Genomic DNA, 25376 nt, shown 5'->3' on the forward strand with positions numbered 1-25376 from the left:
CCCCAGTCCTGAATTCAACACATTGCCTCCTCTCGGACACAATGCCTCACCTCCCCCATGGCAGCCAGGTAGCCAGACTGGACCTCAGCACTGATGCCTTACCACCACGTTGCCGTGCATCCTAATAGACTTTGTTCCCTATTTGTTTGGGGATCCATGTAACTTTGTAACCGGCGTTGCGCACCTTGCCGTCAATGCTGTACTTTGGATTTATTGCTGTCACAACCTCATAATAGCCCCAGTTGGAGCAATTTTTATCTACAACCTTTATTTTGGAAATAACTGATTTAGGTGATATTTTTCCACAAGCATGTTGGATTTTGTCTGTTGTTTGTTGTTTTGATCTTCTTGAGTTTAGAAAAAGATACTTTTTTTTCTAAACTGGTGTGGTGTCCATTGGTGGTGTTATTACTGTGTTACTGTGTGTTTTAAGCACAGTCTATGCACATTGCCTTGGATTAGCCTGTCTGTTCGTGCCGAGCTACTAAGGGGGTGAGCATGGGTTATCTAAAGTGTGTATCTCCCTGAACCTGACTAGAAGCAAGCCCCCCTATTTGGACAAAGGTGCATACCTCTGCCAATTAGAGACCCCCAGTTGTAACACTCATCCAGACTCTTTCTCTGTAATGTTGCATGTTGTTCTGCGATGGTGCAGACCCCACTGATGACACGCCCGCTTTGTAGTCTTGCACTGATGCTTCCTGTTGTTGTTGCTGCATGTCACATAAATCATGCCTCCACTGCACAGGTATGTATAAAAAAATGTAATATATGTATTTTTTTAATGAAGTCAGTGGCAGGTGCTAAGACATGTAAGACAAGTTATCATTGAACTGTAAACAATGTGGTTTTGTTTAAGACCCAGGGATTCCTGTCTGTTTCACTCTTATTTATTATTTACACAAGGGTAGTTCTTTATTTTTTCTACACTGCCCATATGATTTATTTGAGTTCATTGACATTTATCAGAGTGGTGAAATTATTTTGTGATCAAGTGTTTCTTTTTTAGGTTTTGAAGGTGCTGTAAATGGCAGCCGAGGATGAAATGCATCGACTCCCTGTTCAACTCAAACAGCGGAACCTTTATCCATGCCTAACGTTTATACTAAGCTTATGCTGAGCATGTCTGTCCTTGGTCTCAAGTAAACCCCTGCCCTGAATCCCAGAAGCTGCACTCAGCCTGCACCCATCCTGGGATAGCCGATAGTACAGTGGGCCAACCTTGTAGCCGCTGTGGTAGGATAGATATAGGATATATCAATGTACTGCCGCCCCCTCTCATAAAGTCTGTCCATCCTTGGTGCACCTGGCACAAACGCTCTCTTTGTTACCCACATGGCACAACAGTCTGTTCTCTGCCTCCTTACACAAGTGGCATGCCCGCCTGGCCTTGTACCATGCCCACCGCCCTGATCTCCGCCCGAGGTCCTTGCTGCAGCATGCAGGCTAGCACTGGCCGTTCGTCGGTCCCTTACCGTCCATCGCGGGGTCAGTGCACACCACGCCGCAGCCGGGGGTGCAGCATTTCTGCTGGCCGGGGCACTGCATGTCATTGACGCACTGCTGAGCTGGGATTTTCTCATCCATTTCGCACAGTGTGGTTTGTTTGGGACAGTGGCCAATTTTCCCTGGAATGAAGAAAGTGTGCAGGTTCAGAAAGCTATTGTTAGGCCTCAGGGCTTAAAATGCTCCATCATGGATATACACTTAAACCACCCATCCATCCTCGACTTCATCATCAGCTGCAATTCTGATTCATGTACTGTTCATTTTATTGTTAATTTTAGTGTTCACAGTGTCCAATAACATTTAAAGATTTCTACACTTATTACAGGTTATTTAAACACCCCTCCTCCACCTTTAATAATGACATCATGAAACACCACAGACTTCTCTGTCTAGGTTTGTAGGTGCAGTTTGAATACAAGCAGTGGTAGCTGTTGCATTCTATGCTTCCATTGAAAAGTAGCAAATCAACGAGTCAGATATTTATAGAGCGCTGCAAGTCACCCGTGAGGGTCTCGAGGCGATGGGGTTGTCTGCTGCTGCGTGGCGGTGTTTACTCAAACATCCAGGTCTTTAGTTCTCTTCTGAATTGCTGGAGCGGCGGTGCGGGCCTGGGTGCAGGGGAGTTTGTTCCAGGCCTTGGCTGCCGGGTGCGAGAAGGAGCGGCCTCTGCTGTGGTCCCTCTCCACCATCACATTGTGGAGCTTTCGTAACACCAATGCTGCCCACTGCACCCCTTTGATGTTCACATATCTCCATTGCAAGGACCACAGATGCAACCCAACCTACCACCACAAGAGGGAGCACAGCAGCAACAGAAGCTGCAATGCTGCTGCAAGAGCAGCGACGACAGCAGCGACTACAGCTGACACCATGGCAGGGACAACAGCAGCAACTACATCTGTGACCACAGTAGGGACCGCAGTAGACACCGCACCTGCGCACACAACATGGACCACACGAGAAACCATAGCTGCACGCACAACATGGACCACACCAGCAACAATAGCTGTGCACACAACATGAAGCACACCAGCAACCACATCTGCACACATAACATGGACCACACGAGAAAACATAGCTGCACACACAACATGGACCACACCAGCAACCATAACTGCGCACACAACATAGAGCACACCAGCAACTACATCTGCACACATAACATGGACCACATGCAAGAACATAGCTGCACACACAACATGGCCCACAACAGCAACAATAGCTGTGCACACAACATGAAGCACACCAGCAACCACATCTGCACACATAACATGGACCACACGAGAAAACATAGCTGCACACACAACATGGACCACACCAGCAACCACATCTGCACACACAACATGGAGCACTCCAGCAACCACTTCTGCACACACAACATGGACCACACGAGAAACCATAGCTGCACACACCACATGGGCCACACCAGCAACCATAACTGCGCACACAACATAGACCACACCAGAAACCATAGCTGCACACACAACATGGACCACACCAGCAACCACATCTGCACACACAACATGGACCACACCAGCAACCACAGCTCCGCACACAACATTGACAATGCCAGCAACCACAGCCACGCACAAAACATGGACCACACCAGCAACCATAGCTGCGCACACATCATGGACCACACCAGGAACCATAGCTGTGTACAGAACATGGACCACACCAGAAACCATAGCTGCGAACACAAAATGGACCAGGCCAGCAACCACAGCTGCACACACAACATGGACCATGCCAGCAACCACAGCTGCACACACAACATGGACCACACCAACAACCATAGCAGAGCACACAACATGGACCACATCAGCAACCACAGCTCCGCACACAACAAAGACCACGCCAGCAACCACAACCGTGCACACAACATGGACAACACCAGTGTTAGACCTGACATCATTGGCTTGAGTCTCTCCTCCATTTTTTCTGTTTGCCTCCACTATTTACAATGTTTTTGCTGGTATATGCTTTGGGCACTGTGCCACTGCTGATCAGTGCCACAGTGCAAGTGTTCCCTATGTTAAATTACTGTATTGATTGAATTCCATGTTTGGCTTATTTGGTTTACTGTCAGTCCCTAGTCTAGTACACCAGGAGTGCCAGGGCTTGTAAATACAAATGCTGTTTGTGGGCTTGCAGCACATGTTGTGCCACCCACAAGAGCGGCCTAGTAAAAGTGTGTCTACAGGTCTACCATTGCTAGACCTACGTGCAGTCTAGTACTGTCACGATGACTGCGCAGGTACACCTACTTGCCAGTCCCTAAACCTTCCCTTAACTTCATGTTAGTCACCCCTATGGTAAGCCCACGGGCAGGGTGCATTGTAAGTATAAGGTAGGACAGGCCTGACCAAGTTGGCATGTGCTAATAGTGAATTACAGCCATATTCGTTTTTCACTATTGCGAGGTAACCTGCTCTCCATTAGTTAGAATGGGCTGCCAGGATTATTAATGCTATGATCCTAGCTGGCTCAGGGAGCATGGTGCAATGTCGAATTTGGTATCCCTGAACTCGGGGTTTAATGACGCATCCGTTTGTGTGGATGGTTTTTGGACTCTGGGTTTGAAAATAGCACTTTTAGAAAGTGGCTATTTTCTTGTCTAACTATTTCTGGTTTCTGCTGGTTTGGTGTGTGTGTGACAGGAGCTGGGTGGCTCCAGAGATCTGATGAGTCAGTGTGGGATGAGTGGGACATTTGCGTTGAGAGTAGGGGGAGAGTAGTTGCTGGTAGCCTGCCCTGCCTGATACAATGCTGGCTCCACCTCCTGCCGGGCGACTGATGGCTCTGTGCCTGCCATGGACGATCCTGGCCCCACCTCCTACCAGGAGGCTGATAGCTCTGCTCCTGCCAGTGACAATGCTGGCTCCACCTCCTGCTGGGCGTCTGAGGACCCAGCCCTGCTCAGTGAATAGGCCAGGTGCCTCAGCCTGGCTACACCCACAACAGACCCAGGATGTTGGGAAATTCCCCTGCATGGACAAAGGGATCAAAACCAAAAAGGGGTATAAGAGAAGGACCCCTGAACCAAGAATTTAGATCACTTCTGACAAGGAAACCTGAACCAAGGACAAGAAGCCTGCTGATCCAAGGACTTGCCTACCCCTTCTGCCAGTGTGCTGTTTGTTGGGGGAATCCTGCAGTTGCTTCTTTATTTTTGCCAAGGAACCAGGAGAGAGGAACTGCGTGTGTACTCTCAGACTTTGCTAAGAAAATCTCCAAGGGCTAGAAGAGTGCCAGCCTATGTTGAAGTCACAGGGCTAAAGGACTTCATCTGCTAAAAGTGCTATTTGCTGGAACCTGTGAGTCCAGCACCTCTGAAAGAAACCAGCAATCTCGATGCCGACGGACGTCGCCGAATCCAGCTCGGCATCGTGAGTAATGGCTCCAGTGTCCCGCTTCCTCGACGCCGGCCGCCGGGACCGATCGACGCCAGCAGCAACGCCAGTGAGTAGTGAGTTCGGCTCCAGCTCCAAGTGACCTCGTGTCTGCACCGCTGCTGATCGCATAGACTTCAAAGCCCTCTCGACGCCGTGAGCGCTGCTCACTCTTGCAACATCATCATCGACATCGACGACACCGCCGTATCCTGCTTCACCTCGTGAGCGCTGCTCCTGCCTGACATCTGTCGACGCCGCTGCAGGTCGCCCAGACTCCGAGGCCGGATCGACGCCGGAGACGCGACGCCGGACATCTTGACGCCGCTGATCATCGTGTGCTTCGCTTTTCCAAGGTACTGTGTTGTGGGGGTCTGTGCGACTCCGGGCTCGACGTAGCACTCCTCGCGGTCGACGCCGAACCCTTTGGATTAACTTTGCCCCGATGTCGTGTAACTCCCGTGTGGGTTACATTGTTGCCAAGAACTGTGTTTTAAAGAAGAAGAGTTGCTTTTGATACTAAAGACTTTGTGCTAAGAAGAAACTACACTTGAACTATTATTTTTCCTTCCAAGAGTATTTATTAAAATTGTGGTATATTTTTGTCGTTATTTGGTCTTGTGCTAAGCCTTATATAAAAATCCTTATTTTTATAATACTACTGTGTCGTGTCCATTTGTAGTGTATTTACTTTATTACTGTATGTGGTCATAAATGCTTAACACACAGCCTCTGAGATAAGCCTGTCTGCTCTGCCAAGCTACCAAGGGGGTGAGCAGGGGTTATCAAAGGGTGTGATCCCCTTGCCCTGACTAGAAAAGGTGTGTCCCTATTTGTCAGAAGTGCATACCTCTGCCAACTAGAGACCGCCGGTTCTAACATTGGACGCAGCGGTGAGGATTTGAACCTTGCATTTATGACCCATGTGCAGTGATTAGTGTGCGCTACATAGTGAGAGCAGACCATAGCGCAGCCACAATCTGTTTTGGTAGGATTCTATTTTAGTTCTCCGCTTTGCTGAAGCTTGATTTTTTTAACACTGCCAGTTTTGACCATGAGTGACACCGGAGTCACTGCCCCTGTTGTTGTGGAGGAATTTGATAGAGCAAAGATAAATGAATACAAGTGGGAGGAGCTGAAATCCTTTTGCAAGAAATGTAAAGTGCCCACCAAAGGCCTCAAGATTAAGGAAAACTATTTCAAAGCATTGCAGGCCTGGTTGGAAGCCAGAGATCCCACTGATCCGGTGGTGGAACCGCCAGTGGAAGGGGATGAGGAGGTGCCAGTGAATGGAGCCGTGTCCTCTCCCGGTAGCAGTGTTTCCTCCAAAGGTCTTTCCCCTGAAGAAAGAGAAGAAAGGGCGAAATAGCGAGAATACAACATGGAAATGGCAAGGCTTAAGATAAATGGGCAGTTGGAGTTAGAAAATGCAAAAGGCAGAAGAGAAGCTGATTTGGAGATCAAAAGGTTGGAATTTGAAAGAGAAAAGTTAGCTTTGGAGCGTGATACCAGGTTGAGGGAGTTGGAGCTCCAAGCTAAAAGGTTAGAATTGAATCCCTCTGGTGGCAGCATCCCATCTGTGCCTGCAGAAAGTAGGTTTGTTTTTCCTAAAGATGTGATAAAAGTTTATCATAAGAATGAAGATATTGGCCAATGGTTTAAAGCATATGAGTTAGCATTGTTGGCCCACCGGGTCCCTGAGAAGGATTGGGGAGCGGGGTTGTGGGGTCGCTTTGTGAATGAGGGAAGAGATACCCTGTTAGATATGCCTGTTGAGGATAGGATGTCTTATGCTCATATGAAGGATGCTTTAATGTTGAGGTATGGCTTAACCCCAGAAAAGTACAGACAAGCTTTTAGAGAATGTAAGAAATTGCCTGGTACGACGTGGGTTGAATATGTGTCATTTTTTTGCAGAGCCATGGATGGTTGGGTAAAGGGCAGCAAAGTGGAAAGTTATGAAGCTCTTTATGATTTGTTTGCTTGGGAGCATTTGGCTAATAACTGTTTTCCAGAGCTGCGCCAGCACCTTATTGATAGCAAGATATCTAACCCTAGAAAACTTGCTGAGGAGGCGGACCGCTGGGTCAGTACCAGGGTCCACAAGGGTCCAGAGGGAGACTCCGCCAAAGGTGGGCAGGGTCCCCAGCAGAAGAGTGGGGGGGACAAGGGTAAACAGAAGGAGTCCCAGAAAGGGCCCCAAAGTAATCCCCAAGGAAACCAAGGGAAAGGTTCCCAGCCTCCCCCTGAGAAGAAGTCAGGGGCCCGACAGGTAAACCTGTTCATAGGGGCCCGGTGACCTGCTATGTGTGTAAGCAGGTGGGGCATCGTTATTATGATCCCCAGTGTCCTATGAAGGACTCTGGTGCACCGCCGCGTGCACCCCCCTCAGTTGGCGAGTGTAGCCCTGGGAGGGGAGAAGATGGTTGCCCCTGGTGGGAGGGTTCCCGCAGAGATGTCCCTGGTCTCGCTAGGAGACATGGAAATGGTCCCTCCACCCCCTCTGCCTAGTAACATTAATAAATATAGGCAGTGGGTGACCATTAATGGCCATAGAGTGGAAGCTCTCAGAGACACCCGAACGAGTGTGACAGCTGTCAAGTGTCACTTGGTGTTCAGAGAGCAGGTGGTTCCCCACGCATTCTACCCCGTGATAGCTGCTGACAACTCCCAGAAAGAGTGTGAGGTAGCTCAAGTTTCCTTTGAATGGGGGGGGAGTTTCAGGTACTCTTCAGGTTGCTGTGAGGCCCACCATGCCTGTTGATTGTCTCCTGGGCAATGATTTAGAAGACTCCCCTTGGGCTAAGGTGGAGAGGGAGACACATTTGAAAATGTTGGGTGTGCCAGAGTGGGTGTGTGTAACCACTCGATCCATAACAGCAAGTAAGGGTGTTGATGGGGTCCCGGAGCCTGACAGTATGGCCCAGGACCCAGCTGTAAAGAGAAGAGGCAGGAGGCACGGGACACCGGCCCCCATAGTTCCCGTGGTCCAGGAGGAGGTAGACCCTGAGGGGGATGCCCTGGAGCCCACAGGGGAACAAATTGCTGAACTGGGAGACCTGCCCGAGGTGACCCATTGGCAGCAGGATGGTGGTCCCTCCAGGGAAGAATTTTGTGCAGAACAAAGAGTGTGCCCTTCTCTTGTGGGTATGAGGCAGCAGGCCTCAGCCCAAACCTCAGGTGATCAGTCAGGGTCACATTTTGTCTACTGGGAGAACGACCTCCTGTATAGCGAGCCTAAGGCTGCTGAGCCTGGGTCAGCCCGTATGCTGGTGGTATCCCAGCGCTTCAGAGCCTTCCTACTGGGTTTTGCTCATGACGTTCCGTTAGCTGGACATCTGGGGCAGGACAAGACCTATGACAGGCTTGTCACCCATTTTTATTGGCCTCAGATGAGAAGGGATGTAGACATCCATTGTAAAACCTGTCACACTTGCCAGGCAAGTGGGAAAAGCGGAAGGAAGCAGAAGGCTCCCCTCCAACCTTTTCCAGTGGTCAAGTGGTCAATACCCCCTTTGACCGGGTGGGGATTGACATTGTTGGGCCCCTGGACCTCAAGACAGCCCTGGGCAACAGGTTTATCCTGGTCTTGGTGGACCATGCCACACGGTACCCAGAAGCCATCCCTCTCCGAACAGTGACGGCCCCCGTGGTGAAACGGGCACTGATGGGGGTTTTCTCCCGCATGGGGTTCCCCAGAGAGGTGGTGTCAGACCGGGGCACCAACTTCATTTCCAACTATATGAAGTCTCTGTGGAAGGAGTGTGGGGTAACCTACAAATTCACCACTCCTTACCACCCTCAAGGTAATGGGCTGGTTGAGAGATTCAACCGGACCCTTAAAGGCATGATCGTGGGTCTTGAAGAAACAATGAGGCGTAAATTGGACGTCCTCCTGCCATGCCTGCTGTTTGCTTACCAAGAGGTGCCGCAGAAGTCTCTAGGGTTCAGCCCCTTTGAGCTTTTGTATGGTCACCCGGTAAGAGGACCTTTGAGTCTGGTCAAAGAAGGCTGAGAGCAATCTCCCAGGAAATCTCCCCAGGATGTATACAGTTACATGCTGGCCTTCAGGAACCAGACTAGGCGCTTCAGAGATCTTGCTCAGGCAAATCTGGAGGCCAGCCAGGAAGAGATGAAGCGGTGGTACGACCGGAATGCCACTCTGGTAGAGCTTCAGCCTGGTCAAGAAGTTTGGGTCATGTCCCCTGTGGAACCTTGTGCGCTCAAGGACAGGTTGACAGGACCTTTTAAGGTTGTGGAGAAGAAGAGCGATGTCCCTTACTTGGTGGACTTAAAATTTCCCAGGAACCCCTTGAGGGTCCTGCATGTCAACCGTTTGAAGCCCCACTTAGAAAGGTCCGAAGTGGGCATGCTCCTAGCTACGGATGCTGGAATGGAGGAGGAGAGTGAGCCTCTTCCTGACCTCCTGTGTGCTAAAGAGCAAGATGGGTCAGTGGATGGTGTTGTCCTCTCTGACACACTGACTCTTGAGCAGAAGCAGGATTGTCGCCAACTGTTGGGACAATTCCCTGATCTGTTTTCCTTGGTTCCTGGTGTCACTCATTGGTGTGTCCATGATGTTGACACCGGAGACAGCCCTGCTGTGAAGCACAAGGCTTACAGGGTGACTGACAAGGTCAGAGCATACATTAAGGAGGAGGTCTCCAAAATGTTTGCCTTAGGGGTGGTTGAGTCCTCTAGCAGTCCTTGGGCCAGCCCAGTGGTCTTGGTCCCGAAGGCTGCAGCGCCTGGTGCTTCACCAGAACTTCGGTTCTGTGTGGATTACCGAGGACTCAATTCAGTCACCAAGACTGACGCGCATCCCATCCCCAGAGCTGATGAGCTCATAGATCGGTTGGGAGCTGCACGGTACCTTAGCACGTTTGATCTAACGTCTGGGTACTGGCTGATCGCCTTAACTGATGGGGCAAAAGAGAGGTCAGCATTCTCCACACCAGATGGGCTCTACCAGTTCCGGGTGATGCCCTTTGGGATGAAGAATGCCCCTGCCACCTTCCACAGGTTGGTCAACCAGGTCTTGGCTGGACTGGAGGATTTCAGTGCCGCCTACCTGGATGACATTGCAGTGTTCAGCGCCAGCTGGGAGGAACACTTGCGCCACCTCCAGGAAGTGTTGTTGGCCCTGCGCAGAGCAGGCCTCACAATCAAAGCCAGCAAGTGCCAGATTGAGCAGGGTTCTGTGGTGTACTTGGGGCACCAAGTAGGGAGCGGCAAGGTGGCCCCCCTGCAACCCAAGATTGATACCATCCTGGCTTGGGCGCCGCCCAAAACCCAAACTCAGGTGAGAGCCTTCTTAGGTCTCACGGGTTACTACAGGAGGTTTGTCAAGGATTATGGTAACATTGTGCACCCCTTGACTTCGCTGACTTCCAGGAAGCAGCCACCAAATGTGATTTGGACTGACGCCTGTCAAACGGCCTTTGACACCCTGAAAAGTGCAATGTGCACAGCACCTATACTCCAGGCACCCGACTTTTCTAAAGAATTTGTTGTCCAGACGGACGCTTCAAAGCATGGCGTGGGGGCTGTTCTAGCTCAGGTGAATGAAGAGGGCCGAGACTTGCCTGTAGCCTTCATCAGTAGGAGGTTACTTCCCAGGGAAACAAGGTGGAGTGCGATAGAGCGAGAAGCATTTGCTGTGGTCTGGGCGCTGAAGAAGCTAAGACCCTTCCTGTTTGGGACTCACTTCCGGGTTCAGACAGACCACAGGCCCCTCTGTGGTTGATGCAGATGAGGGGTGAGAATCCAAAACTGTTGAGGTGGTCCATTTCCCTACAGGGGATGGACTTTACGGTGGAACACCGCCCTGGTACAGATCACGCCAATGCTGATGGTCTGTCCAGATTTTTCCACCTTATTGATGAGGACTCCCTAGGTCAAGGGTAGTTCTTCCCACATTTCAGCTGGAGGGGACACGTGTTAGACCTGACATCGTTGGCTTGAGTCTCTCCTCCATTTTTTCTGTTTGCCTCCACTGTTTACGATGTTTTTGCTGGTATATGCTTTGGGCACTGTGCCACTGCTGATCAGTGCCACAGTGCAAGTGCTCCCTATGTTAAATTACTGTATTGATTGAATTCCATGTTTGGCTTATTTGGTTTACTGTCAGTCCCTAGTCTAGTGCACCAGGAGTGCCAGGGCTTGTAAATACAAATGCTGTTCGTGGGCTTGCAGCACATGTTGTGCCACCCACAAGAGCGGCCTAGAAAAAGTGTGTCTACTAAGCATGGGCGGAAAATCCGTTCCGCTCGCGAATTTTGCAGATTTTCGGTAAATTCGCAATCCGCGAACGCTCCCGAATTTACAGAAAATCCGCAAATTCGCACGCAGCGCAGCAGATTTTTTTTTCTTGGTGATACAATTTTGCGGCGTGCGGTGTAAGTTCGCAATTGCGAACATGTAGGTGCGGGGGCAGCAACAATCTTGCACTCGCGAAATTACAAAAATTGCAATTCTGCACAAAAAATCCACTAGCAAGCAGCACAGACCTTCTGAAAATGATGATTTTTATCAGAATAACTCCTCAGGTTGACATTTGCCTGCACTTTTTTGGATTTGAGGCCTTTTGACTTTCTTTGGATCACTTTTGGATTAGAAATCAACTTTCACAAGTAAGCTTGTTTGGGGCATTACAGTTGCTGTAATGCTGTTCTGCAGAAAAACGAGTTTTGCAAAAGTGAAAGCATTCAGCAGGTACAAAAGTTCAAACTCATCATTAGTAACCATTCCCTGTAGTGCTTCCTGGCTGGGGTCCCTCCAGAGTTCAGTTGCTAGTTGCAACAATTGTATGACCCTGCTCTGACCCTCACAGCAGGCTCATAGAATAGCTACAAGTAGGCCACAACGGTCCTGGAAAAAAAAATTGCACTGCAACAGAAAGCAAATTACAGATAAGGAAGCAGGTGCCAGACTGGAATTTTAAAACAGTGACACAATCAACCCCAAATTAATTCATGTCAGTTGAAGCAGGGCAGGTGTGCTTGCTTTTTCCCCCCATAATCTACAGTGATGATGAACCAGAGGGTGGCATTGATGTACCAGAGGGTGGCATGGGTGAAACAGAGGGTGGCAGGGGTGAAACAGAGGGTGCTGGGAACCTGTGATGATGAACCAGATGTAGAAACAACATAATCGCGACCGTTGCGAGCCGACATGTAAGTTTGCAATTGCGAACTGGTACAAAACCCTCGCGAACTGGCAGAAATCCTTGCGAACACAAAAAAAAAATCTGCAAATTCGCGAGAATACGCGGATTTTGCGGATTGCGAGTTCGCAAATTTGCAAAATTCGCGAACGCCAGATTTGCAAAATTTGCTCATGCTTAGTGTCTACAGGTCTACCATTGCTAGACGTACGTGCAGTCTAGTACTGTCACGATGACTGCGCAGGTACACCTACTTGCCAGTCCCTAAACCTTCCCTTAACTTCATGTTAGTCACCCCTATGGTAGGCCCACGGGCAGGGTGCATTGTAAGTATACGGTAGGACAGACCTGACCAAGCTGGCATGTCCTAATAGTGAATTACAGCCATATTCGTTTTTCACTATTGCAAGGTAACCTGCTCTCCATTAGTTAGAATGGGCTGCCAGGATTATTAATGCTATGATCCTAGCTGGCTCAGGGAGCATGGTGCAATGTCGAATTTGGAATCCCTGAACTCGGGGTTTAATGACGCATCCGTTTGTGTGGATGGTTTTTGGACTCTGGGTTTGAAAATAGCACTTTTAGAAAGTGGCTATTTTCTTGTCTAACTATTTCTGGTTTCTGCTGGTTTGGTGTGTGTGTGACAGGAGCTGGGTGGCTCCAGAGATCTGATGAGTCAGTGTGGGATGAGTGGGACATTTGCGTTGAGAGTAGGGGGAGAGTAGTTGCTGATAGCCTGCCCTGCCTGATACAATGCTGGCTCAACCTCCTGCAGGGCGACTGATGGCTCTGTGCCTGCCATGGACGATCCTGGCCCCACCTCCTACCAGGAGGCCGATAGCTCAGCTCCTGCCAGTGACAATGCTGGCTCCACCTCCTGCTGGGCGTCTGAGGACCCAGCCCTGCTCAGTGAATAGGCCAGGTGCCTCTGCCTGGCTACACCCACAACAGAGCCAGGATGTTGGGAAATTCCCCTGCATGGACAAAGGGATCAAAGCCAAAAAGGGGTATAAGAGAAGGACCCCTGAACCAAGAATTTAGATCACTTCTGACAAGGAAACCTGAACCAAGGACAAGAAGCCTGCTGATCCAAGGACTTGCCTACCCCTTCTGCCAGTGTGCTGTTTGTTGGGGGAATCCTGCAGTTGCTTCTTTATTTTTGCCAAGGAACCAGGAGAGAGGAACTGTGTGTGTACTCTCAGACTTTGCTAAGAAAATCTCCAAGGGCTGGAAGTGTGCCAGCCTCCTGTTGAAGTCACAGGGCTAAAGGACTTCATCTGCTAAAAGTGCTATTTGCTGGAACCTGTGAGTCCAGCACCTCTGAAAGAAACCAGCAATCTCAACGCCGATGGACGTCGCCGAATCCAGCTCGACATCGTGACCTAGCTCTAGGACAACCCCGCGCCGCACGGCCACCAGCTGCTGCGTGCGTGTTCCCTGCCTTCTGCCTCGCTGCCGAGCTCCGCCGCGTGACCACGCCCCCTGCCTTCTAGCGGCGTGGTCCGCGACCTGCCCCCGTTGTTATTGCTGTTTTTCTCACTGTATTTACTGTATTTTGTACTTGTTGCCTGTCTCCCTGTACTTGCCGAGTTTAGCCTTCTGTTTTTCCTTGCTGCGTTAACCCCTTCGTCCCCCCTCCCCGCTCCCCGCTTCCCGCCACCGCCGCTAACCCCGCCCCTTTTGCCTTCTGTACCCTCCCCGCTCCCGCCTCCCAGCTGCTCCGCCCCCGCGCACTTGGCCATATATGGCGACCGTGCGAACGCGCAGCGTGCGTGCCGATTGTGCGCCGAAGGCGCGCCAAAGGTAAGCCCGTCTACGCCCGTCCGCGCCTGGACCGCGCCCAGTGCCAGGACCCCTGGCCCCCGAAAGACCCCGGCCGACCCGCCTGACGTACACCGCCGCCAACCTCAGCGCACTCAACGCCGGTCGACTCCCAGGGTGCTACCACGCCACACCATGACGCACCCACGGACCCTTCAGCTGCCACGCCTGCAAGTTCACCTGCATCCGGACCTGCATCGCACCAGCACCCGCCAAGTCGAACACCAGCAGCACCCACCTCAAGTGCATCCTGCTCAACACCCGCTCCGTCCACAGACACGTCATCGAACTCTGGGACCTCCTCGACACCACAGCCCCGGACGTTGCCTTCCTCACGGAGACCTGGATGAACGCCTCTTCAGCTCCCGACATCGCCATCGCCATCCCAGAGGGCTACAAGATCACCCGGAGGGACCGCACCGCCAACCAGATGGGAGGAGGCATCGCCATCATCCACAGGAACACCATCCGTATCACGACCAGCACCAACAACACCCTTACAACCGCCGAACACCTGCACTTCCAGATCCACACCGACCCGAAGACCACCCTCAGAGGCACTCTGATCTACCGACCCCCGGGACCACGCACCCAATTCGGCGAGGACATCGCCGACTTTGTCAGCCCGCATGCCCTCCCCTCCGCTGACTACATCCTCCTGGGAGACCTCAACTTCCACCTGGAGAACAACAACGACCGCAACACCAGCACCCTGCTCGACAACCTCGCCAATCTTGGACTCAAGCAGCTGGTGTCCACCCCCACCCACCTCGCCGGACACACACTCGACGCAGTCTTCTCATCCAGCACAGACATCGCCTTCAGCCACGCCACAGAGCTTCAATGGACGGACCACAACTGCGTCCACTTCACCTTCAAAAGAACGACGACCCACCACCACCAGCAACAGGCTGCCCACAGAAGCTGGAACAAGATCACAGCCGACCAGCTCGCCACCTCCCTGAGCCAGCACCCTCCTGCCAGCTCAGCGAACCCCAGCCAGGCCGCCGACAACCTCACGAAGTGGATCAGCAACTGCGCGGACGAGCTCGCCCCGCTGAGGACCCCGCCCAGCAGACCCGGCAGCAAGAAAGCCCCATGGTTCACCGACGAACTCAAGAGCTCCAAGAAGAACTGCCGAGCCCTCGAGAAAGTCTGGAGAAGGGAACCGACACCGGACAACATGACCACCTTCAAGCTTGCCACCCGGAAGCACCACCAGCTGATCCGCGCCGCCAAGAAAACTGCTTTCAAGAACCGGCTGGACAACAACGCACACAACTGCAAAGAACTCTTCAACATCGTGAAAGAGCTATCCAACCCCAGCGCAGGAAACAACGACATCACCCCATCGCAAGACTTCTGCAACTCCCTCGCCTCATACTTCCACAACAAGATCGCGGACATACACAACAGCTTCAACAACCATCCAACGCACACCACGACCGAATCACCACCCCCCACCACCACCCTCCGCGCCTGGACTCCGATCAGCACCGAAGGCACCATCCGCACGATGAACTCCGTCCACTCCGGATCTCCGACCGACCCCTGCCCTAACCACGTCTTCAACAAGGCCGACGCTGTCATCGCACCCCACCTGCGAGACATCATCAACACCTCCTTCGACACCGCCACCTTCCCTGAGAGCTGGAAGCACGCCGAACTCAGCGCTCTACTCAAGAAACCCACAGCGGACCCCACCGAACTCAAGAATTACCGCCCCATCTCGCTCCTCCCGTTTCCAGCCAAAGTCATCGAGAAGACCGTCAACAAGCAGCTGGCCGCCTTCCTTGAGACAAATGGATCCCTCGACCCCTCACAGTCTGGCTTCCGAGCCAACCACAGCACCGAGACCGCCCTCATCGCCGCCACCGATGACATCCGAGCCCTGATGGACAACGGAGAAACAGCGGCCCTCATCCTCCTAGACCTCTCTGCGGCATTCGACACTGTCTGCCACCGCACCCTAGTACAGCGCCTCAGCAACGTCGGAATCCAGGAGAAGGCTCTGGAATGGATCATCTCCTTCCTCGACGGAAGAACACAGAGAGTCCGCCTACCACCGTACAAGTCAGAGGCCACCGAAGTCATCTGCGGCGTCCCTCAAGGATCCTCGCTGAGCCCCACCCTCTTCAACGTCTACATGAGCCCCCTCGCGGCCATCGCACGCCAACACAACCTGAACATAATCTCCTACGCCGACGACACCCAGCTGATCCTCTCCCTGACCAACGACCCCGCCACCGCCAGAGCCAACCTGCACGAAGGGATGAAAGAGGTAGCCGAGTGGATGACGACCAGCCGCCTGAAACTGAACTCAGACAAGACGGAGGTCCTCATCCTGGGCTCTTCGCCCTCCACCTGGGACGACTCCTGGTGGCCTCCAGCCCTGGGCACCGCACCCAAACCGACAGACCACGCACGCAACCTGGGCTTCATCCTGGACTCCTCCCTCTCCATGACCAGGCAAGTCAACAACGTCTCCTCGGCATGCTTCAACATCCTACGCATGCTACGGAAGATCTTCTGGTGGATCCCCACCGAGACCAGGAAGACCGTCACCCAGGCCCTCGTCACCAGCCGACTGGACTACGGCAACGCCCTCTACGCCGGGACCACCGCCAAGCTCCAGAAGAGACTTCAGCGGATCCAGAACGCCTCAGCCAGACTCATCCTCGACATCCCACGAACCAGCCACATCTCCGGACATCTGAGAGACCTGCATTGGCTCCCCGTCAACAAAAGAATCACCTTCCGCCTCCTCACCCACGCACACAAAGCCCTACACGACCAAGGCCCGAGCTACCTCAACAACCGAATCAACTTCTACGCTCCCAAACGCCACCTCCGATCAGCCAACCACGCCCTCGCATCCGAAGAGCGACAACAGGAGGAAGGTCCTTCTCCTACCTGGCCGCCAAGACCTGGAACTCCCTCCCGACCGACCTGCGCCTGACCCAAGACCACCTCTCCTTCAGGAAGAAGCTCAAGACCTGGCTGTTCGAGCAGTAACGGCACCCCCCTCCCCCCAGCGCGTTGAGACCCTACGGGTAAGTAGTGCGCTCTATAAATGTCTTTGATTGATTGATCGTGAGTAACGGCTCCAGTGTCCCGCTTCCTCCATTCCGGCCGCCGGGCCCGATCGACGCCAGCAGCAACGCCAGTGAGTAGTGAGTTCGGCTCCAGCTCCAAGTGAGCTCGTGTCTGCACCACTGCTGATCGCATCGACTTCAAAGCCCTCTCGACGCTGTGAGCGCTGCTCACTCTTGCAACATCATCATCGACATCGACAACAACGCGTATCCTGCTTCACCTCGTGAGCCATGCTCCTGCCTGACATCTGTCGACACCGCTGCAGATCGCCCAGACTCCGAGGCCGGATCGACGCTGGAGACGCGACGCCGGACATCTCGACGCCGCTGATCATCGTGTGCTTCACTTTTCCAAGGTACTGTGTTGTGGGGGTCTGTGCGACTCCGGGCTCGATGTAGCGCTCCTCGCGGTCGACGCCGAACCCTTTGGATTAACTTTGCCCCGATGTCGTGTAACTCCTGTGTGGGTTACATTGTTGCCAAGAACTGTGTTTTAAAGAAGAAGAGTTGCTTTTGATACTAAAGACTTTGTGCTAAGAAGAAACTACACTTGAACTATTATTTTTCCTTCCAAGAGTATTTATTAAGATTGTGGTATATTTTTGTCGTTATTTGGTCTTGTGCTAAGCCTTATATAAAAATCCTTATTTTTATAATACTACTGTGTCGTGTCCATTTGTAGTGTATTCACTTTATTACTGTATGTGGTCATAAATGCTTAACACACAGCCTCTGAGATAAGCCTGTCTGCTCTGCCAAGCTACCAAGGGGGTGAGCAGGGGTTATCAAAGGGTGTGATCCCCTTGCCCTGACTAGAAAAGGTGTGCCCCTATTTGTCAGAAGTGCATACCTCTGCCAACTAGAGACAGCCGGTTCTAACAACCAGCAACTACATTTGTAACTACAGTAGGGACAACAGCAGCAACCATAGCTGCACACACAACTTGGACCTCACCAGCAACCATACAGCATTACTGTCAACCACATGATTTCTGTCACCAGCAACCGCAGTACAACTGTTACCAGCAAAGACAGCAACCACAGTATTACTGTCACCAGAAAACACAGTATTACTGTCACCAGCAACCACAGGATTACTGTCACCAGCAAACACAGCATCCACAACATTACTGTCACCAGCAGACTCAGCAACCACAGGATTACTGTCACCAGCAAACACAGCAACCACAGGATTACTCTCTCCAGCAGGCACAGCAACTACAGGATTACTCTCATCAGTAGACACAGCAACCAAAGAAATACTGTCACCAGCAAACACAGCAACCACAATATTACTGTCACCAGCACACTTGAAAACTTCACCCTGCAGAGGAGACCTGCACTTGTAAATTGTACCCAGCAGGGGAGACATGCACTTGTTATTGTATCTGTCAGAGGGGACCAGCACTTGTGAACTGTACCTGGCAGCGGAGACCTGCTCTTGTAAACTGTACCTTGCAGAGGAGACCTGCACTTGTAAACTCTACCTAGCAGTGGAGACCTATACTTGTAAACTGTACCTGGCAGAGGGGCCCTGCACTTGTAAACTATCCCTGGTAGAGGAGGCCTACACTTATAAACTGTACCTGGCAGTGGAGATCTGCATTTTTAAATGGTACCCAGCAGTTGAGACTTGCACCTGTAACCTGTACCCAGCAGTGAGGACGAGCACTTGTAAACTGTACCCAGCAGAGGGGACATGCACTTGTAACCTGTACCTTACAGAGCAGACCTGCACTTGTAACCTGTACTTAACAGAGGGGACCTACATTTGTGAACTGTATCTGGCAGTGGGGATCTTCACTTGTAACCTGTACTTAGCAGAGGGGACCTACACTTGTGAACTGTACCTGGCAGAGGGGACCTGCACTTGTAAACTTTACCTGGCAGAAGGGAGGTGCACTTGTAAACTTTACCTGGCAGAGAGGACCTGCACTTGTAAACTTTACCTGGCAGAAGGGAGGTGCACTTGTAAACTTTACCTGGCAGAGAGGACCTGCACTTGTAAACTTTACCTGGCAGAGAGGACCTGCACTTGTAAACTTTACCTGGCAGAGAGGACCTGCACTTGTAACCAGCACCTGGCAGTGGAGACCTCCATTTGTAAACTGTACCTGGCAGAAAGGACCCACACTTGTAAACTGTACCCGGAAGAGGGGACCTGCACTTGTGAACAGAACCTAGCATAGGAGACCTGCACTTGTAAACTGTTCCTGCAGAGGGGATGTGCACTTGTAAACTATACCCAATGGAGGGGACCTACACTTGTAAACTGTAAATGCAGAGGGGAACTGCTCTTGTAAACGGTACATGGCAGAGGGGATGTGAACTTGTAAACTGTACCTGGCATTGGAGACCTCCTCTTGCAAACTGTACCTGGCAGATAGGACCTGCACTTATAAACCTTACTCGTCAGAGGAGGCGTGCACTTGTAAACTGAACCTGCACAAGATACCTGTACTTGTAAACTGTACCTGGCAGAGGGGACGAGCACTTGTAACCTGTACCTAGCAGAGGGAACGTGCACTTGTAAACTGATTTGGCAAAGGGGATGTGCACTTGTATATTGTACCCAGCAAAGGGGACATGTACTTTTAAACTGTACCTGGAGAGGGTGACATGCACTTGCAAACTGTACCTGGCAGAGGGGACGAGCACTTGTAAACTGTAGCTGGCAGAGAGAACCTGCACTTGTACACTGTACCTAACAAAGTGGAGACCTCTGCTTGTAAACTTGTAAACAGAACCTAACAAAGGCAGAGGGTACCTTTACTTGTAAACTGCACCTGGCAGAAGGGACGTGCACTTGTAAACTGTACCTGGCAGAAGGGAGGTGCACTTGTAAACTGTACCTGGAAGTAGAGACCTCTACTTGTAAACTTGTAAACTGTACCTGGCAGAGGGGACGTGCACTTGTAAACTGTACATGGTCGGAGGGGACATGCACTTGTAAACTGTACGTGGTCGGAGGGGACATGCACTTATAGACTGTAGCCGGCAGAGGGGACCTGCACTTGCAAACTGTACCTGGCAGAGGGGACCTGCACTTGAGTCCACACTGGTAGAGACAGCAGCGCTTGTTCGTTAGACAGTCGCTGTCCGTTTGACACTCATCCAGCTCTTTGGTTGTGCAGGTGGAGGTGTCCAGGGGGCAGGAGCCAATCTTTTCTGCAGGGGTGACAAATCACAACGTTACAAGAGTGCTGTCTGTGGAGGAGATAAAGTCACTACACAACAACATGGCAGAAGATGGAGATAATCACAGCTAATGAAAAATACATGAGCTCATCTGGTGGTGTAGTCTCAAAGAATGACACTCGCCCACCTGCACGAGTAGCCGGTGATTGGATGTAAAAGGTAAAACAAGCCACCCAAGCAGTCAGCAGGCCAGGGCTCTCACAAGTGAGGGCCTGGAGTATGCGCCCACTCTGAGCAGGGGACAAGAACAGTTTGAAGAAATGACTTCATCGTCCAGCTCTTATCTTCATGGTCCTCCACGCACAGCCTTCCTGGCTTGCCCATTAACCCTCACCCCATCACATCTCTTCTGCACTTCCATACATTTCTGACTTCCATGCACTTCCACCAAGCTGCCAGGTAACCTGGGCCACATTTGACCCTCTTGGCTATCCCTGGGGTTTGCCAACAGAACTTTGTATTGAGGGACTTGCAGGGTTTTTTGCCAAGCATGCCAATGGATTTCAACACCAGCTTGCCTGTTGATGTGGGTTTAAAAGTCAGGACTGGGTCAAAGTGCCACGTGCGACATGAGTCCACTTGCTAGATCTCACTCTTCTAATGACACCTCCTCAGGGTCCTAGCTAGCTCAGTAAGATTGAGGGGTAGAGGGCCAGATGTGAGCGTCAGATTTCCCAGTAATTTGGCTGGCACATATTGTTGAAATACACTATAAGGCAAGTAGGGGCCATGAGAGCGGCTAAAGGGACAGTGGAAAGGGAGAGAAATGCGGATTGGTAGGGGCACATTATCTTGGGGAAGAAACAACATTTTTGAGGGCCTTCAAAACAGAGAGTGGGTGTTTTTGTCTGTGTGTATGTAAATACATTCTGGTGAAATCTGACAGACTCTTCATAATACCCAAGTGAACATACATTTGTGAGGGGCGTAACCCCCCAAGTACACCCCCTGAAGCAATCCCCTGAATTCCCTCTTTCCTTTTCTTTGCCCTTCTCTCGCCCAGCTGTGCAGACATACACACAGCTGTGGGGGTGGCCCATTCCCTGGTAACCATGCACCCCAGAGGTCAGCAGTCCCCCCAGCATGTGAGGCAAACACTGAATCAATATGCTTCATGTGGGAAAGGAAGACACTGAAAACCTGGGGAAAAGGACAGAGGCGAGAAAAAGCAACGAGAGGCAGAGAAGGCCCCATGCTCAGTCTTACCTCATACACTATATATTGTTATCCATCCAGCCTGCCTCCCTGTGGTCACCTCAAGCAGGAAAGTACCAGGCCTTAGTTAGCTGTCTACAACACTCTCCTCAGAGAAATCTCGGAGCCAGTGGCTCAGGAACCGACAAAAGAATCCACCATGTCCGAACAGTCTCCAGACACCACTGCAGTGCACTCTACACTGGATAATCCCACTTTGTAATGAATGAATGAATGAATGAATGAATGATAGCAATTTATAAAGCGTGCAGCTACTCCAAAGAGCCCCAGCAGTAACAGGCAAATCCCAGATATGCATCCCTCAACAGAGATCCTACTGTCCCCATTTTTTAATTTTTTTTGTAAAGTGAGCTCAGAAGAGATCAAGCGCAGTTTGGGAGGGAGTTCATTTCAAGGTTTAGCATTAAGGAAGAAAAGGGAAGTGGGCCGGGGGAGGCAAGTCAGACCAGATAGGGGCCCACAGGTAATCCCTTCCAGCGTCGGGAACACCGGAAGTACGGAGGCCATGCCTACGAAAAAAAGCACGGAATGATTGGACAGGTCATTTAAATACAGGAACCACCCAATAGAAACAGGGGGGCGGGAAGGGCAAGGGGGTCATAAGAGGGCAGGGGGACCCCTCCTTGACCATAGCTGACCCATGGCATTTCAACATTGGAACCCACCCACACCAAGAAGAAGATTGTCACAGTGCAGGCAGCACAGAGAGAACAAGAAGGAAGTGGAACCTAGGTAGAAGAGCTGCTCAGACAGTGTCCGTGGGGTGACTCGCGGCAAGGACACGGGAATCAGGCAACAGCACACAATGACAGCCAGAATAGAAGAGCTGCTCAGACAGAGTCCTTGGGGTGACTCACAGCAAGGTCACGGGAAGCAGGCAACAGCACACAATGACAGCCAGACTAGAAGAGCTGCTCAGACAGTGTCCTTGGGATGCCACATGGAAAGAACACAAGGGGAGCAGGTGACAGCCCACAATGACAGCCAGAATAGAAGAGCTGCTCAGGCAGAGTTCTTGGGGTGACTCACCCTAAGGACACGGGAAGCAGGCAACAGCACACAATGACAGCCAGACTAGAAGAGCTGCTCAGACAGAGTTCTTGGGGTGACTCACGGTAAGGACACGGGAAGCAGGCAACAGCACACAATGACAGCCAGACTAGAAGAGCTGCTCAGACAGAGTCCTTGGGATGACTCACGGCAAGGACACGGGAAGCATGCAACAGCACACAATGACAGCCAGAGCAGAAGAGCTGCTCAGACAGAGTCCTTGGGATGACTCATGGCAAGGACACGAGAAGCAGGCAACAGCACACAATGACAGCCAGAATAGAAGAGCTGCTCAGACAGTGTCCTTAGGGTGACTCAGGGAAGGACACTGGAAGTAGGCAACAGCACACAATGACAGCAAGAACAGAAGAGCTGCTCAGACAGTGTCCTTAGGGTGACTCAGGGAAGGACACTGGAAGTAGGCAACAGCACACAATGACAGCAAGAACAGAAGAGCTGCTCAGACAGTGTCCTTAGGGTGACTCAGGGAAGGACACTGGAAGCAGGCAACAGCACACAATGACAGCAAGAACAGAAGAGCTGCTCAAACAGTGTCCTTAGGGTGACTCAGGGAAGGACACTGGAAGCAGGCAACAGCACACAATGACAGCCAGAATAGAAGAGCTGCTCAGACAGTGTCCTTGGGGTGACTCACGGCAAGGACACTGGAAGCAGGCAACAGCTGACAATGACAGCCAGAGCAGAAGAGCTGCTCAGACAGTGTCCTTGGGATGCCACATGGAAAGAACACAAGGGGAGCAGGTGACAGCCCACAATGTCAGCCAGAGCAGAAGAGCTGCTCAGGCAGTGTCCTTGGGATGCCACACGCCTGGGACATGAGGGGAGCAGGTAAGTTGCCAGCAAGGATACAGGGAAGCGGAATGGCACTGGCAACCCAGGCTGGGTCTGACGGCCGCCTTCAAGGTGGGGAGCAATATAAGCCTAGAACCTGCACAGCCGAGACACCTGGAAAGGTGGGTCAGTGCTGTCAGCTGGAAACTGAGAGAAAACATTGGTACAGTTGATAAGCGAGAACTGGAATATTTAACAAATCAACATGGCTCATGACTGATGAATGACCAACCAGGAAGTTGCAATATGTATGATCTATGTTGTGTAATAAACTGCAGCCTTTAAGCTCCACAAACGGTGCCCCCTGATTGTTTTGAAGTTGGGATGATGCATAATACAGGGTTTCACATGCTTGGGAGGGGTTAGGCATTCCCACCCTTTCAGACACAAAGAATTGCCAAAAGTGAAGCAGAACGCAGCCTTCTGACGTAAATATACTACGCGTATCTCAGCCAAGTAACCAGGGATAGAATGATAGCCTGCCTGTGAACAAAAACTAATACATTACACATTCCGAGATAGCGCATCAAAATGAAAATAATGAATTTCGGAGGCATTTCCTGTTTCATGGTATAAGCCCACCCCGGGGTCATGTGTCATTGTCAATTAGCACCTAACCCGGAGGAGGAGCTTAGCGCGCATCCAAGATGGTCGCGTGAGCACAGGGCTCCCCGGACCCTCGCCACCCTTCGCAATCTATCCTGAAGCTATCCTGATTTCTTTGACAGATTCTTTGAGAAGAACCTCGGCTGAGTTCATAACTCTTTTCAGAACTTAAATCGGACTCGGGCTACCGAAACTGTGTCGATCTGCACTTCTTGGGCCCACCTGGAGGCGAGCCGGGGACTGGGCGACTTGTGGATCCGGGACGGAGTCGAACAACAACGGCAGTGGGGTCTCCTTGGTAGCCCCATCACCACTTTCGGTTTCGGTTCTGGATCCCGACACGGTTTGATTGAGAGACCGTATCCCTCGGCTGGGGACCAGTCCAGCCTCCCTCTAATGCAAGCACTGCTTTAACTTCACAGCCTTTTGGATCACTTTTGTGATTTTGTTTTGGCCGTACAAACTAGCTTTTGTGGTCTATTGGTGCCCGGCCTGTCGGCGGCCATTTTCACCAGGTCTCGCGGGTCCCTCCGGGGCGCATCTTCCAACATGGCTGCCAGGAGTGACGCTGAGAAGCGAAAGACAAAGACACCTCTTCGTGGGGGACTGGTCCAGACTAATGTTATAGATCGATACACTTAGCCCAAAGGATCCCCCAGACTCTCCAGTCGTACCCCAGGGGATGCCAAAGAAGACCCATCCGCTCCTGTGGATCTATCCTTGCAGGACATCATGGGCGCCATCTCCAATATGAAGGAGACCATCGGCCAGCAATATGAGGCTCTAGCTCGTAAAATCGACACGGTCGCGATCGATGTCACCTTGATCAGGGCCGACCTGTCCAAGACCAAAGAGAAAGTGAAGTCATTGGATCTGAAGACTTCCAGCCTCACGCCCGATGTGTCGGGACTTCAAACTGAATTTGGCAATCTGAAATCGGCCAATGACTTGATGTCGCACCGGCTGGAGGATTTTGAGAACAGGGCGCGACGCAACAACATTCGCGTCATAGGTGTTGCAGAAAATCCCGAGCCTCACTCGGTGGATCTCCTAGTCGAGGATCTCGTCCTGAAGCATCTTTCCCCCTCTGGACTCAGCAAGTTTTTCGCAGCAGAGCGTGCACATCGTGTGCCGGGAGGTAAGCCCAAGCCGGGCGCTCCTCCGCGGCAAATCATCGCAAAACTCTTCCACTTCAGAGACCAAGATGCAATCCTGCAGGCATCGAGAGTGCACGGCCCGGTAAAATTTGAGAACTCCTCTGTCAACTTTTTCCTGGACTTTACTCAACATGTTCAGAGACAAAGGATGGTTTTTCAGGGGGTGAAACAACGTCTTCGGGACCTTGGTTTGAAGCATGCGATGCTTTTCCCTACTAGACTTTGAGTGGAGTATGAGGAGCGGACCTTCTTTTTCGATTGGCCGGACAATGTTAGTGACTGGCTGGACTCCCTGCCTGGCCGAGGCGATCGGACG

At 51.6% G+C, this 25376-nt stretch overlaps 1 protein-coding gene across 2 annotated transcripts in view; it reads right to left on the reverse strand.

Moving 5' to 3' along the window:
• LOC147709784 (uncharacterized) overlaps window positions 1-25376 on the reverse strand; it is a 173774-nt gene that overhangs the window by 53858 nt on the left and 94540 nt on the right. For both annotated transcript variants that reach the window (XM_086925556.1, XM_086925557.1), the window contains 2 exons: window positions 20010-20150; window positions 1476-1628 (listed from right to left, as the gene is read on the reverse strand). In XM_086925556.1, the coding sequence (XP_086781682.1) occupies window positions 1476-1628; window positions 20010-20150 (294 nt within the window). The remainder of the gene's footprint in view (window positions 1-1475; window positions 1629-20009; window positions 20151-25376) is intronic.

This window comes from Lissotriton vulgaris, chromosome 6 (assembly GCF_964263255.1).
Source record: "Lissotriton vulgaris chromosome 6, aLisVul1.2, whole genome shotgun sequence".
NCBI classification, from domain to species: domain Eukaryota; kingdom Metazoa; phylum Chordata; class Amphibia; order Caudata; family Salamandridae; genus Lissotriton; species Lissotriton vulgaris.